General features: G+C 42.3%; 1 protein-coding gene across 1 annotated transcript in view; it reads right to left on the reverse strand.

The window, feature by feature from the left end:
- Positions 1-16,370, reverse strand: part of LOC105287672 (low-density lipoprotein receptor-related protein 2) — a 32,833-nt gene that overhangs the window by 4,020 nt on the left and 12,443 nt on the right. The window contains exons 3-26 of the mRNA XM_011353375.3: positions 16,213-16,344; positions 14,525-14,779; positions 14,040-14,294; positions 13,798-13,914; positions 12,796-13,655; positions 12,195-12,696; positions 11,308-12,061; positions 10,390-11,106; positions 8,872-10,231; positions 8,586-8,787; positions 7,443-8,442; positions 6,694-7,342; positions 5,428-6,598; positions 4,925-5,345; positions 4,602-4,810; positions 4,074-4,469; positions 3,347-3,914; positions 2,969-3,212; positions 2,262-2,869; positions 1,898-2,190; positions 1,262-1,779; positions 957-1,194; positions 626-880; positions 42-548 (exon numbers count right to left, since the gene is read on the reverse strand). Coding sequence (XP_011351677.1) covers positions 42-548; positions 626-880; positions 957-1,194; positions 1,262-1,779; positions 1,898-2,190; positions 2,262-2,869; positions 2,969-3,212; positions 3,347-3,914; positions 4,074-4,469; positions 4,602-4,810; positions 4,925-5,345; positions 5,428-6,598; positions 6,694-7,342; positions 7,443-8,442; positions 8,586-8,787; positions 8,872-10,231; positions 10,390-11,106; positions 11,308-12,061; positions 12,195-12,696; positions 12,796-13,655; positions 13,798-13,914; positions 14,040-14,294; positions 14,525-14,779; positions 16,213-16,344 — 12,231 coding nt within the window. The remainder of the gene's footprint in view (positions 1-41; positions 549-625; positions 881-956; positions 1,195-1,261; positions 1,780-1,897; positions 2,191-2,261; positions 2,870-2,968; positions 3,213-3,346; positions 3,915-4,073; positions 4,470-4,601; positions 4,811-4,924; positions 5,346-5,427; positions 6,599-6,693; positions 7,343-7,442; positions 8,443-8,585; positions 8,788-8,871; positions 10,232-10,389; positions 11,107-11,307; positions 12,062-12,194; positions 12,697-12,795; positions 13,656-13,797; positions 13,915-14,039; positions 14,295-14,524; positions 14,780-16,212; positions 16,345-16,370) is intronic.

Raw genomic sequence — 16,370 nt, forward strand, 5'->3', positions numbered from 1 at the left:
TACTGAAAACTAACATCACAATTAGGGAATAATATATATACTTTTCATATTAAGATCCTGCGCGTATCCAATCTTTGCCTGGCCTTCTTTCGCGTTCACCATGTAAGACCGTTTGATAGTGTTGTCATACGAGTCAATCCAGAATACATACTCGGTCCTGGGATCAAAATCGACAGCTTGCACTCTCTTCTCATTGTCTATTACATCCATCTCTTGTCTAGTATGCAGATCGTAGGCCCTAAGTTCGGGTCCATTAGCAAAGAGCACGACAACGTCTTCGTCTTCGACGCGGCAGACGCCACTTTGACTATCAGACAACTGGAAACCTTGCCGACAAGAACAGGCGTACGAGCCATTCAAATTAGTGCAAATATGAGAACACTGATGCTGACCGGTCTGACACTCGTCAATATCCACGCAATGTTTCCGGTTATCTTGCGAAATTATGTAGCCAGAGTAGCAGGCACAAATATAGCCGCCATCAGTAATATTGTGGCACTTTTGTGAGCAGCCACCGCGATCATTCTCTGAACAGTGATGACTGTGATCTGAAAATCGTAAAAGTGTTATTTAATTTCGATCGTAAGACATGGCAAAGTGTGGAAAACACGCGAACAGAACTCACGGCAGCCCAATTCATCTGACAAATCGCCGCAATCGTCCGCGAGATCACAGAGCTTCAGACGATCGATGCATTTCTTGTTTGAACAGGTATACTCTGAGAGAGGGTCACATGGGCGAATGTGTTTCACGCACATCGTCATGTTGTTCTCATCAGAACCATCGCCACAGTTATCAATCCCGTCACATAGCTGATACTTGGCGATACACTTGTGATTGGCACACTGGAATCGTCTATGCGTATCACAGTCAAAGTTTGCTGCACAAATATAATAGCATTATTTTTTATTTCCATCATAAAGAGATCGACATGTATACTTCAGTAATAAACTTACCACACATTGTTGGGTTCTCGTCAGAATTGTCACCACAGTCATCGGTACCATCGCAAACGTCAGTTAACGAGACGCAAAGATTGTTGTTACATTGGAATCGCGATTGCGGACAATATCTTCCTCCGGGATACCTCGGAGGACAATTCTTTTCGTCGCTCATGTCACGACAATCTCGCGCTCCGTCGCAACGAAGATACGGTGCGATGCAGTGACCACTGTCACATTGGAAGCTTTCGCTCTGTAAGAAGTAACAATTGCATAAAATACGGATCAATATTGTTAATTCAGTCAATCGATTTACTTACCTTGCACACCCACTGTTGGCAATTCTCCTCATCGGTTTTATCACCGCAATCGTCCTCGTTGTCGCATCTCCATCTGGATGCAATGCACTTGCCATTCCTGCATTTAAATTCAGACTCGGAACATTCGCGGTACCTGTCTTTACACATCACCTCGAGTTCGTCACTGCCGTCCCCACAATCATCAGCAAAGTCACAGAGCCACTGTTTCGGCACGCATCTGTTGTTAGCACACTTGAAGTCCATATTGGGATCACATTTCGGGCAACTCTCCGAACGCTCGTCAGAACCATCACGGCAATCATCTTTACCGTCGCAGAATAGCCACTTTGGAATGCATCGATAATTTGCATGTCCTGGACAACGTTGCCATCCAGTCGTGCAATTTCTTTGTCGACACATATACGCTGGTTCATCGCTATCATCGCCACAGTCATTGTCAGAATCGCACATCCATAGTTTAGGAATGCACTTGCCGTTTTTACAACTAAACTCTGTGCTCGGGTCGCAAGCACGATTATCTGAAAAATAATGCAGATTGCGTGAATCAGAACACGTTGCAAAGAAATATGTCTAATCTTCCAAAAGAAATATTCTGCCTAATTATAAGAATAAATGACTGATAGATGAGATACTCACGGCATATCGCAGGATCTTCGTCACTACCGTCTTTACAATCGGCGTCTCCGTCACATTTCCAGGAATCGTGTATGCACCGGCCGTTCGATTTGCATTTGAATTCGAGTTCCCCACATTCAAGTGCACACTTGGCTTCGTCGCTTTTGTCACCGCAATCGTCAACTCCATCACAAATTGTTACGCTTGGCGTACAATTTCCATTCGCGCATTGGAAGACACTCGGCCGACAATTCCTCGATGGACAACTCGTTGATTCATCGGAACCATCCTTACAATCCTTTTCCCCGTCGCATCTATGGTTTAATTTTTATCATGACTTCTTCCTAATCTTTTAAGAAAAAAATGCAATATAAATGTGTCTTACCTCCAATACCAAGGGATGCACTTCTCATCAGGTGGTCCGCAACGATGCTGTCCTGCGGTACAATTCGCTATGCACGTCTTGCCGTCTTTATCCAAGATAAACTGATTCGGACATTTGCATTTATAAGAAGTGACTCCAGGCTGACCGTATCCTTCAAGCAGATACGAGCTAGCAGGCGGAGCGATAAGACAGAGGTGTGAACAACCACCATTGTTTTCCGCACAGGGGTTGTTGTAAAATAATTGTCGCAGAGGATGATACACGTGGATGTCGTAAGGCCTATGGGTAGTATTGCGCAGTACTTGCAAGTGAGCGCCCGAAAATTTCTCTGCCCTACTAATGGCTTTTAGGTTCCAGTCAGTCCAATAAATGAAGTCATCAAACACCGTAATGGCGAATACATGTGGTACTGTAGCACCTGACAGGACAATTCGTCGATTGTGACCTTCTAGATCAGCAAAAGCGATGTAATCTAGATGGGCATCGGCCCAGAAGATACGATCGGTGAAATAATCAATTGTCAGAGCGTTCGGCCAAGCGATGTCATCTTGCCACGTTAGAATTCGAGTAAAGTTGCTGCCGTCCATACCCATTTTGCCAATGTATGCCTGAAATTTACAAAAGTGACTTACGTATAAGTTCTCACAATTTTGTTACACTATTATTAATGAGCAAAAGAAAATTCGGATATTTAATATGAAATCCACCTGAAGATGCCAGGATGTGAAGTATAAATATCCAGTGCCAGGATGAACTGCGATAGCACGCGGGTCTGCTATTCCAGTTTGCAAAGTTTTTCTGTTAGTGCCATCAAGTTCGGCAACATCCAAGTGTTTTGCATGACGATCCAACCAATACAATTTTCGACCAATCCAATCGATAGCGATACCCTCTAGGCCCAAACTGTCGTGACGAATAATAGGTTCCCTTTCACCGCCGTTCACTGGTGCTCTAAACAGACATTACGCATTTGTTCGTAAGAAATAATAAGTGAGCAACTTTCGATGAAATTGTTTGATATATTAATTATTTATATGCTTTCTGATGGAAAAGAATATATTGTAAAGAAAAAGGACATAGCGTACCTATATATCGTTTTAGCAGTGACATCGCAAAAGTATAACATCTGCTGGGCATAATCCGCATCCAACGCAACAACATTAATCAGATCTTGATGCATCAAGCTATAGTTGGACGCATCGATTGACATATTTCTGACGTAATATTTGTTCGTAAATATGATCCACGGCTGAATATTGTCTCGGCGTTTGCATGTATGCTCATCAGCTTCTCTCTCGTACCAACGCTCGTTACACTTGCAATAATATCCGCCAGGTGTATTTTCGCATTGCTGACTGCACACTTGAGGTGTCTCGATGCACTCGTCGATGTCATCGCAGGCTTTGCCATCAGCCAATAGCTTGTAACCGGGATTGCATTCACAATAGAAGCTGGTTGGCGTGTCGACGCATTTGTGTCCGCATTGGTTCAATTCGATGCGAGCACATTCGTCGACATTGCAATGTGGCGGTTCGTCACTTTCGTCCGGGCAGTCCGGTTCTTTGTTGCATACCAATTGCGAGTCAATACAGTTACCGTTTGCGCACATAAAGTCCTTTGGATTCGGACACGTAGTGTTCTTTCCTTTAGATGCTGAAGAAATTAACACGTGCTTCTTACAAACTGGGTTAATATTTCTTACTGTATAAAAAGCATCAAAAGAAGGATGTTTTGAGGCAGAAATTGTCTTATCAAAAAATTAACCATATTTTTGGAATTTTTAAATATGAATGATTATGAAATTATACTTACGACATCCAACTTCATCTGAATGATCACCGCAATCATCCTGGCCATCGCAGCGGAATTGCTTGCGGATACATTTAAAGTTCTGACAGGTAAACTCTTGGGTACTGCAGTGCTTATACTGAGAGTTGCAGAACTTGCCTTCATCGCTACCATCACCGCAATCATTATCATGATCACAAAGCCAGCTGCGATTCAAACACCGACCGTTGGTGCAAGTGAATTGATTGTCGGCGCAAGGAGTTGGTGCCGGACAATGGTGCAAAGTTACATTTTCATCAGCCCCATCAACGCAATCCGGATCCCCGTCGCATAACCATTTTTTAGGGATGCATTGGGCGCGGTTCCACATTTTGTTCGCGACACAAGTAAATTCCGTTTCTTCATCGCATTTCCTGTCGTCTGAAAATTAAATTACTCTCTTAGGAAATGACTTTATATTGTAATAATTGAGATTTAAACGTCTCAATATTTTGCAATTCAATTAACAAATATAGTGCACATACGCGAAAAAGAGGATAATTGAAAACTTACTGCATTGATGACGTTCATCCTCATCGGAGTTATCCAGACAATCATTGTCGCCGTCACAGATGTAAATTCTGGGAATGCAGTTGCCGTTATCGCACGTAAATAGATCACCGAAGCATGTTCTACCCTCGGATTGGCAGTAACCAGGAGGTTCATCACTTCCGTCCAAGCAGTCATCATCTCCATCGCAGTACCAAGTAGCTGGAATACACCTGCCACGGACAATACGCATTCAATTAGTAAATACTTTCTATTGTAAAAGTATCATGATGCTTAGTGACTTTTAAATTGTTTTAAAATCTTTTTATTAGATAAAAAAGTTTTACCTGTGATTGGGACATCGGAAGCTATTCTGGGGACACGTCCTCTGGGCACAATGAACTGGATTCTCATCGCTATTGTCACCGCAGTCATTATCACCGTCGCAGAGCCAATACGGTTCCACGCAGATATTTGTCTTTTCGCATTTAAGGTGATTCAACGGACATGTAGTATTGCGAGGACAACGCTCGTGCGTCTCGTCGGACGTAACATTGTCTTTACAATCGTTGATACCATTGCACACCTGAGATTGCGGAATGCAACGATAATTGGCACAGGTAAATTCACCTGGTGCACAGGGTGGATAAACGCAGCCTTCCTCATCACTACCGTCCCGACAATCGTTCTCGTGATCGCACTTCCACGTTTTAAATATGCATCTGCCATTATTGCAACGGAACTCGTTCGGACTGCACGAGTGATAAGCTGAAAGAGAAAAATTCAGAAATTTGTCAAGGAACGATGCACTTGTACTATAAATTTTTCTCTAAATCTTGCTTGTACTTACAGCAATAACTAGTATCCTCGTCAGAACCGTCACCACAATCATCGTCTCCATCACAAGCCCACATTCTAGAAATGCATCTGCCGTTTCTGCATGCAAATTTGCTAGCATCGCACGTGACATTTTTCGGTACGCACATTCGGTCTTCGTTTACTAATCTGCTGTTGTCGTTACATTTGCATTCTGCAGACCCGTTGTGGCCTGGATGACAAGATTGGTCACAACCGCCATTATTGATATTGCAAGGATTAACAGTGCACTGTTGCCTGGCCGCAGAAAATACATGAAGATCCCGTGGTGAATCTTCTAACCGCTTTACCAGCTCGATCTTGTCGGCTCCAGTATGCTTCTCCGCTCGATAAACTCCGCGCAGCTGAAGATCCGTCCAATAGATGTGCTCCCGAAAGACAGTGATAGCAAAGGGATAAATGGTAGCGCTAACCAGAACTTCTCTGTTCTTTCCATCGAGATCGGACCTTTCGATTTTTTCACGCACGGCGTCGGTCCAGTACAACATTCGATCGTCGTAATCAATTGCTAGACCACTAGGCTGCGAAAGATCCTTGTCAATAACGGCACGTTTCAACGATCCGGCCATAGTAGTCTTGAAAATCTTGCCGGATGTTCCGAAACGACCCCAATCGGTAAAGTAAAGCGAGCCGTTACAGGGATCGACAACAATGGCACGTGGGCGATCTACGCGTGCAATCATTACCAAATTAGATCCATCAATGTCCATTGCATAAATGCTGTTGTTGGAGGAATCCGTCCAATAGACTTTCTTCTGAGTCCAATCGTACGAAATGCCTTCAGGATTAATCCCTTTATTGAGTAACGTATGCAAATCAGAGGAAGATGGGTGGTCTGATGGAGTCCACGCAATTTTCGCCCAAGGACGAATTTGAGTAAACAAAAGCTTTTTGTCCTGATAGTCGAAGTCCACCCCAACTACATTTGTCAGATTTCCAACTGGTGTAAAGGGTACATTGGTGTTGTGTGGGTCGAGATTAATGGCGCGAATCTCAGTTCGCGTGGCGAACACTAAGTATTCTTCGACATTTTCACAAGTACGGCCATCAGAAGAGAGTTTACCCACCGCGCAGTCGCAAGTAAATAATTTGGGACTGTCCTTTGGAAAAGCAAAGCATAGCTGAGAGCATCCACCGTTTGAAACCTGAAAAAATTACAATTATCTTTTTAATGACTTGCTACTTTTAAGTAATTTCACTTTCTCAAATTATATATTGCACGTATCTGATGTTTCAATACCTGTGAACAAGGATTGGTAGGATCTGCTGGTTGACTACTCTGGTCAAAGATTGCAATGTCCCTAAGCTTCTGCAGATTTGTTCTAACGGGAATGGGTAGGCTGGTATTACCCTTTGCTTTGCTCGCTTTAAAAACGGTAGCCAAATTTCGATCGACCCAGTAGACATCGGTACCATAAATAGCAACGCCCATTGGATTTGGCAAATTTCTACGAATGATTTCTCGGTTTCCACCAGTATAAGACACCTTCTGGATAGTATCCAATTTTGAGTCCACCCAATAAATGTCGTGTGTCACAAGATCGACCGTCAGATCACGTGGTGTGCTAATACCAGATGTTACAATAGGAGACCAATTACTACCATTGAGGAAAGCCTTTCCAATCCGTGGATATTGTCCATAATCGATCCAATATAGATATCGTTTGATAGGATTTACGGCAAGTTCGCGAGGTGCGTCCGTTGTCGTTTTCACGAGCACTTTTCGATTGGAGCCATCTAATCTGCAGACTTCTACATAGTTGTCGTGAGGGAAAACATTGGCAAAGTACAAATTTCCTGCGATCCAATCCACAGCTAGACCACGGATTCCGTTAGAACCAATTCCTTGTTTAACTACCTGTTGCAATTCTGTACCATTTGGCCGTACTCTAAAATGCAATTTCCAATTTATCGCAATACAATATCGAAAATCTTTAAAAATTTTCACGTCAGAATGTTATGTAAAATCAAGCAATAACTTTATATTACCTAAAGATACCATTCCAAATGCCTCGATTAAATTCTACCCAGTATATCCAATTGCCCGCGTAATGCACGTCCACATGAAGTATATGGTGGCCAACTCCAGCAATGGGTACCATGGCTTCCTTGGAATCTTTCAGGCTGTAACCCCTGGCAACGTCCAATTGTGTAACCACCGCGAAAGTCTTGTAGGGTTCACATCTGGTGTCACTAATCTTCTTGTATTCCATCCCACAGGCGCAAACGCGAGTACCTCCAGATGCAGGTAAGCAAAGCTGTTCACAATCGCCATTATTAATGAGACAGGGATGAGATCCAGTAGCACGCTTTTTGTAAATAGTCAGAGTACGAAGCTCCGAATCATTATCAATGATTGTAGTTGGATTATCGCCGTTCGGTAGATCGACACGCTCAATTTTATCATAAAGTGGATCCAGATAGTACAGACGAGACTCATGGACGGCTAATGCTTTTGGCAATGCCATGTTGTTTGCTGCAGTAAGAATAGTGCGAACATTCATACCGTCCGTCGACATAGCTTTGATGAAAGCTGGATTTTGGCAAGAGAAATATAACATCTTGCTGGGGATATCGATGCTAATGGCTTCAGGGCGTTCCAAATTTTCAACCAAGATTAAAGGATTAGTGCCGTCCATATTTACTCGACCAATCTTTTGAGGCACTCCAAAGCCTCCCTCGTCAACCCAAAACACTTGTCCGTCAATAGGATCTACGCACATTGCCTTCGGTTTAGACACCGATGAACGATTGCCATCATTCGCCAAAACAATTGTACGAAAGCGTGTTTTGCCATCTAACTTAATGGCTTCGATATTGGACGCAAACTTGTTGCCAATAAATAAGTTGCGGCCAAGCCAATCCAATGCCATTGTCGATGGTGAACCGACGATGCCAGTATCGCCGGCAGGATTGGGAAACTCCGTCCGATTACCACCATTATAAGGAATGGTATAAATTGTACCATTCTCGTCATCGCCGTCTTTACCTATGTGATCAACAAAATCATTCAATTCCCTTGCAAAAGTCTAAAAACCTCGAATTTTAGGAAAATATTAGACAATAAAAAGTAACAAAGAATTAGTTATGAGAAATAAAGAAACAGTCTTCCTCGATGGTTTTTTTTATTACCTTGTAACCAATAAATAATGCGATCTCTTCTATCATAATCGATAAATCTTCCACCTTCGACGCCAACAATAGGGGTAATGTATCCTGTTTTGGTTTCTCCAGGCGTCAAGGAAATGTCGACGATCTGGGAGCCTCGCAGTACCATCAAGTACGGTGTTTCCTCTTCCATACAACGTCCGTCAGACAATAATTTAAATCCAACCTAAGGTAAGGACAGATTTTGCAATTACTATTGTAATTCTTAAGGATTTGTACATCTGCAAAATTAGAATTTCTTATTATTCACCTGACACTTGCAACTGTATCCCTTTGGATTACTGGGCGATAGAAGACACAGATGTTCACACGTCACGTTAGCGCAAGGATTCGGAGTGATCGGTTGTAATACCGCATGATGTACATGTATAGAAAGCGGTTGTGAAATTAAGTGCGATACAACTGTTTGATTAGAGCCCTTAAACTTGTGCGCAGAGAGCACTCGATTGAGCTGCCTATCGGTCCAATACATAGTGTCTTCGAAGAGTGTAAGCGAATGAGGGTGTAAAAGATAGTGCGAGCTGGCTAGAACCTGGATTCTTTTACTGCCATCATAAAGGCAAGTGTCAATAAAGTCCAATTTGCTATCCGCAAAATAGATTCTGCGGTTCGCAATATCTAAAGCCAGACCGTTCGGCCAATAGATCTTCGTACTGATAATAGTCGATCGATTAGTGCCATCCATCCCGATTCTCTCAATTCTGGGATTTTCGCCCCAGTCTGTCCAGAAGAGCCATCTTGCTCCTGGATTTGGATCCAGACACATTCCACGGGGCTGCGTAATGTTTTCCTTGACGAGAATCATTCTGCCAACTCCAGTCTCTTTAGCTACTTCGATTGTATTCAACTTTGAATCCAACCAATACAAATTTTGACCAATCCAATCGTAGGCAAGACCTTCTACTAGATCCAAGCCAGTACTGATGATATCTTGCGGATCGCTACCACGATCCAATCGCGAGATTCGTTTCAACTTCATATCAGACCAGAAAATAGTACCAGTATGCATATTACTGGCAGTCGCCACTACATTTTCTACATTAATAGGAACTCGTTCCAATGCCTGATCCTGAAGATCAGCCACCAGAATAGTATATCTATTAGAAATAATTAAGAACGCAGCACTGTGATTAAACGCTTTACACATATGCTTATCTTTCTCCAGCGTGTAACCGTCCACGCAGTTGCAATAATAGCTACCCTTCGTGTTCACGCAGATCTGTGAGCATTTTCCTGGCGGATCGCATTCATTAATATCCTGACATGTCAAGCTATCGGAATTCAGTTCTTCGCCAGGCGGACAAGTACATTGTGCACCCAATGGAGTTTGAATGCAACCATTGCTGCATAATCCACTCTGATGCTCGCATTCAGCGAGATCACAGCCAGGCCCTTCGTCCGCGCCATTCGGACAATCTAATTTTCCATCACACACGCTACTTATATTCACGCAACGATTTGTTACGTTTGGACACTTCCATTGTTGAGAGTCGCATTTAAACGGAGGAGGACCACATGCGTGCAATTCGGTATTCTCGTCGGAGCCATCTCCGCAATCGTCTTTACCATCACAGATATATGCTTTAAATACGCATCTCTCATTTTGACATCTGAAAAATAAATTAAATTCGATTATTTATAATTTTTTTAATACTTTTGTTGTGCAAATCAACGGAAGGTTTAATGAAAATAAAGTATATATATATATTTTTTTTCGTTTCATGAAGGTAATTAGTAAAAAAGAATGTAATTGACAAATGCAATAGACCTGAAGAATCCGGGTTGGCAATCGACTTTTCCGCAGGATGCCGGTTCATCGGACTTATCAGGACAATCTGCAGTACCATCGCAATACCAACTTCTCGGTATGCAAATCGCTGAACTGACACATTGGAATTGTTTATCGGTATTGCACTGATCCGGCGCTAGTGATGGACAACCCACTTCATCGGAACCGTCATTACAGTCACTAATACCATCACACTTGTACGATGACAAGATACACATTTTTTGGTCCGCACATGTAAACTGCGTGCTGAGACAAGTAACCGGTGGACAATCCATTTCATCTTGGTGGTCAAAGCAATCGCTGTCACCGTCGCACACCCAAGATTGTGGTATACAATGACCAGAGCGTGGACAAGTAAATTGAAAGTATGAGCAAGTTTTTGCTGCGCAGAACTCGCCCTCATCGGAGCTATCGCCACAGTCATTTTCCGAATCGCATTTCCAAGTTGCGGGAATGCAACGGTTGTTGGCACAGGCGAATTGATTGGCATTGCAGGTAATATTTGGACAGCCCACTTCATCGCTATAATCGCCGCAATCATTTTCGGAATCGCAATGAAACGTCATCGGTACACAACGACCGGATTTGCATTGGAACTCATTTGCACTGCATGTCGGTTTTGTGCAGTTTTGCATCTCATCACTGTTATCTAGGCAATCATTTTCGCCATCACATACCCAAGACTTTGGAACGCACCTAGCACAAAATCAGTCAATAATTCAAACGTTTAAACTCCTACATAGACTTGGATCTTAATTGAGTAAAAAGATATATCAAGTAAGACTCAGTTCTGTATTTCTGGTAAAAATTAATATAATGTTCAAAAAATCAGCAAGAATTGTGATAGAAATACAAACAGATTAAGCTCGTAGCGATTCAAATCGCATTATTACGCACCTTTGGTTCGCACATGTGAAATCCCAAGTATGCGGACAAGCCTGCAGTGGTGGTTCCCCATCGGGATCCGCTGCGCAAGTTCTACCATTGCCCTGAAGACGTTCTCCATAGGGACAGCCACACACCTGAGTAAGTCTTGGCATTGATTGCATGCCAGGGAACCTGATAGCATCGGAGTGGGAAGAATTATCCGGAATAGCGAAGCAAAGTTTTTCACAACCACCATTATTAATGGTGCAAGGATGATTAGAGGTCGTGGTTTGAATTTCACGGCTAAAGACCTTTACGCCGTAAAGCCTATTAGTGGCAGGTTCACGGACTAAGACAGCTTCTTGCTCGCCAGTTTCCTTGTGCAATCGGATAATAGCGTCGAGCCGCCAATCGGTGATATACATCCAATCCTCGTGAATGGCAATGGAAAACGGATGACGGATAAGTCTAGAGTTTACCGTTCGTACATCCGTGCCGTCCAAGTTTGAGTGTTGTACATGATCCAGCAGAGCGTCACACCAATATAATCGATCTTTGCTAAAGTCGATCGCCAAACCATTCGGCCAACCTAAAGTCAGATTCCTGAAAACGACCAAGCTGGAACCATCGGCGTGAGCTCTGCTAATGTTGGCTGGACGATCCCATTCAGAGAAAAAGATGTAACCATGGTTTGGATGAATCACGATTGCGCGAGGACGCTTCAGATTCTTCAATAGTGTTCGTCGATACGTGACATTACGAGTGCTGAGCACGTTTAGTGTGCCTAATAATACAGAAAAAAATCTGATAAACTAAAGATAAGTATCTTCACTATTTCAAAAATCTTACTGATATTTGAAATTTTACAGCTCTTTTAGATCTTTTTACTGATGAATAAAGTCTGTTCATCAACGAACCTTTACGAGAATCAATATAGTACAAGTTTTTCGCAGCCCAATCGACCGCGAGACCTTCCACTCCTTCGTTTTGGCTAGCCAAAACAATCTCCCGTCCGGTCGCATTCTGATGTACTCTGTATATAACATCCTGAAGAACGTCACTGTAATAGATGTATTGATCATGCGAGTCGTAATCCAGTCCGACGAATCGTGCCCGTCTCGATACCACCGGTAGAATAGCGTCGCTAAATCCTTCCATTACGGGATTCAGTACGCGACCTTTAATAAATCTCTGTTGAGAATACATAAGAAATTCCTGCACCAAGTTGCAGTTCCTCATGTCACTTGCTAATCGCCATCCAATGTGGCAAGCGCAGCGATAACCCAGCCGATTATTCTGATCGCTGGAGGCAGTGACAATGCACATGTGTTGACAACCGCCATTATTATTGCCACAGGGATTTGAAACGCTTGGCTGCGAGAGCGGGTGCAGGGCTTTTATTGCCTTGGCATCGCGTACCTTAAAAAGGGAATATGCATTACGTAAGTCTTGTAATGTGATTCTACAAGCGCAACGTATCATATAAGCAAACTCAATAAAATACTTTGTGTATATTACCTTAAACACACTTTGGATAGAATAATCTCCCTGAGTTTTATCGACGCTCATGACAGCTTGCTTGGTACCATCTGTCCAGTATATCCTATTCTCGAAGAGAGTAAGTCTGATTGGGGATGGCACTTGAGAACCTCTAAGAATCATAACTCTATTGTGGCCTTTATAATCTGCCGTCTCGATGTAATCCAACAGCGAATCACACCAGTAGATTCTTTTGGCGATGATATCCACGGACACACCAGAAACTTTATAAGCAGCTTCAGAAACAACAGAGAATGCATTGGTGCCGTCCATGTTAGCACGGAGAACCTGCTTGCTATCAGCGATGAACATGAGACCCTTTGTGGGATCCAGAGCGATATCGGCTGGATTCGTAAGATTGGAACCCACAACAATTCCATGGTAACGGCCGTCCAACTCGAATACGTCCACTTTTTGCACAATCGAATCCGCCACATAGAGTTTATCGCCAATCCAATCTACCGCGATGGACACGGGTCCCCACGAACCCGCCATACTGATGTCTACTTTGGGTGGCGTATCGCTGCCAAGATTGAGGGACTCGGAATGCACCTTTCGCGTCTTTGTGTCACTCCAAAAGAGCAAATTTCGCGAATACAGGTAATCGACTCCACTTGCGCCAGTAGTATTGGCGATTATCCTGCGATCTTCACCAGTCGCGCTCAGTCGCCACACCGCGCGATCCTGGGCGAGCAAAAGTTCCAACATGGAAATATTCTGGGCACGACATTTGTTGCGTCCGTGGAGAATGTAACCAGGCGCGCAATGACACGTGTACGAACTATCAGTGTTCTCGCATAACTGTTCGCAAAAACCCCACTCGGAGCACTCGTCTCGATCTACATAAGAAACATACCGCTAAATCATTATAAACTTTTAAACTGTCGCGTCGTCATCTCTTTAATATGTCAAGAGATTTTACACCGAATTAACATTCCGTGCACTGTACAAATTTAGATTCATACAAGTAAAATCATTTACCAATACAAGTTCGCGAATCGTTGGCAAGTACTCTTCCCTCGGGACAGTAACAAGCTCCTCCAGTGGGAGACGCCTGACATTTATGTTGACACCCAAGTGTATTGCACATACTCGTCGCTACGGAACGAACAAGTTTCACGTTTTTGAGTGCACGATAATAATCGGTACGTCAAGTGTACAATTATTAAGCGTTAACGTATCAGGCTTAAATTGATTGGTAGAAAAGATGTAAACACACTTACAACATGCTGCTTCCTCATCCGCTCCATCCTCGCAATCTTGTTTGCCATCACACAACTGAGATCGATTTATGCACAATGCCTTCCCATCCGGCGCACCTTTTGGACATCGAAATTTATTTTCCGGACAATCCGTCACCGTGCAGGATTTCTCATCGGAACCATCCTGGCAATCTTTATAACCATCACAATGATATGCTATGGGAATGCAGAGTGCATTGGCGCATCGAAATTGATCGCTTGTGCACGGTGGGAAATCTGCGTATCATCGAAATCTCTTATTAATGTACAATTAATTTCGTTATGTTTTTGAAACGTTTCGCATGTCGCGACTTTAATATTATAAATAATATCATAAAATGGAGAAAACGAGCAGGGATATTAAAATGGATTTTATGTTTAAAGTTTACCCCAAAAGCAAAAATACTGAGAAAGGGGAAAATTACAAGACATTGTACATAGTATCGTGTTGAAAATCGCAAACTCACTACAATGCTCCTCATCACTGTTGTCACCACAATCGTCCCTATGATTACATCTTGCACTCTGCTCAATGCAGCGTTGCGTAGTATTGCACCTAAATTGATCCAATCGGCAGGCCGGCTTTATGTTATTTTCGCATCTCTCCTCATCTCTGCCGTTCCGGCAGTCTAGATAACCATCGCACTTCTTTTCTTTGGGTATGCAAAGTTCTGGCGTGGTTCCAACGCACCTGAAGTCGTCTGGTTGGCATTTTCTGTACGCTACAAGCATCGTGTTCTTGTCTTTCTTTGCTCTCTCCAATCTTTTCATTAATTACTTGTGTATCGTGTTAAGAAATAATCGATATCGCTCAAAGATGTTTAATTTTAGAAGAAACTATGTTTATATATCAACAATTGTAAAATCTATAAAAGAATTGCAGCGTTAAATGCGCAATAGATGTTTTGTATTACATCCCAAACATTAGAAAAAATTTCGCTAATGTGCTTCTAAAATGAAACGTGATGAATAGAACAGCACAGGTCGCATAAGCCTTTTGCATAACGAATGTCAAAAGGCGATTTAGAGTTAATCACGTTCCTGGAGCCAAACAGTCTCGCGTGATAACTCGCATCAGCTGCGTACAATACATGACCATATCTCGACGATCACTTGTCGCGACACGTTTTCGCACTGCTGATAAAGCAAATAAACCTGATATAACAATCCGGAACGTGATTTTTCTCACTTGGTTCATGCAATATTACGATAAGAATAGATGAAGTAAAGGAAGAAAATGAAATCTGTCAAAATTATCAGAATTACGACCAGTCATGAGTTAAAGTTACGGCTTCAAACATGTTTTACATTTGGTGCCAATACTCAGAAAGTTGAGAGTATTCAACAAAATCAAAATTGAGAAATATTATAATAATCTAAATTATTGTTAGCAATACACACAACACGATTTTGACACTGAGAAGTACAGTTTTATAGGAGAAATAGAAATGTTACGATATATGTGTTGAGACCGATCAGGATATGTCCGGTACTCGATAATAATTAACGAGTTATTATTAAGAGAAATAACTTTATTCACGTGCGAACACGCGAACACGAGGACTATCTCTTACAGATAGGGCAATCGCGCGCGAAGAAGAACAAAAGACAACAAAAGAACTGCAGTGTCGATCGATATCGATTAGTTAATCATATTGCATATTACTAATCTCGCAATACCGTAAACGCTATATTCAAACATAAAATATGCGATCTATTTTTCACACTCCAACAGTATGTTTATAAAGTGTAGTCTTCATTTTTACAGTTTCAGAGCATAATGATTAACTGTGTGTACAATATTGCGACGAGTTATCGCGACAGCGCGATAATTTAGTGAAACTGAGCGTGAAGAATCTGCCTAATCGCAACACAGCTGCTACTTAGCCATGCACTTATGCGAGCGGCCTTGTCACTGATGATAATATTATCATGTGATGTCTTTCGGCAGAACATATCTACAATATAATTAATAACGACGATTCTCTAAACGACGATTAATCTCCCTCTTAGAAAATACGATAAATTTCTTGGAACTATTTATTAATGATTGCCTCTTATTTCTGTGATTATGAAACTGTTTGTAATGCTAAAAGTATAATGAAACAAAATAAAGAAGAGTTTATAATAAGAAAATCATTGCCATTGTACTCACTGCAGCCGTCTTCATCAGTACCGTCGACGCAATCGACAGTCATGTCACATCGTTGATGCGGAGGTATACAATACGTCTTGTTGAAACTGTACTGGCCACACGTAATCTGGCCAATGTCGCAGTCGGGCGGTGCTAAAACCCAATTAAAAAACTGGTGA

This window comes from Ooceraea biroi, chromosome 7 (assembly GCF_003672135.1).
Source record: "Ooceraea biroi isolate clonal line C1 chromosome 7, Obir_v5.4, whole genome shotgun sequence".
Lineage (NCBI taxonomy): Eukaryota > Metazoa > Arthropoda > Insecta > Hymenoptera > Formicidae > Ooceraea > Ooceraea biroi.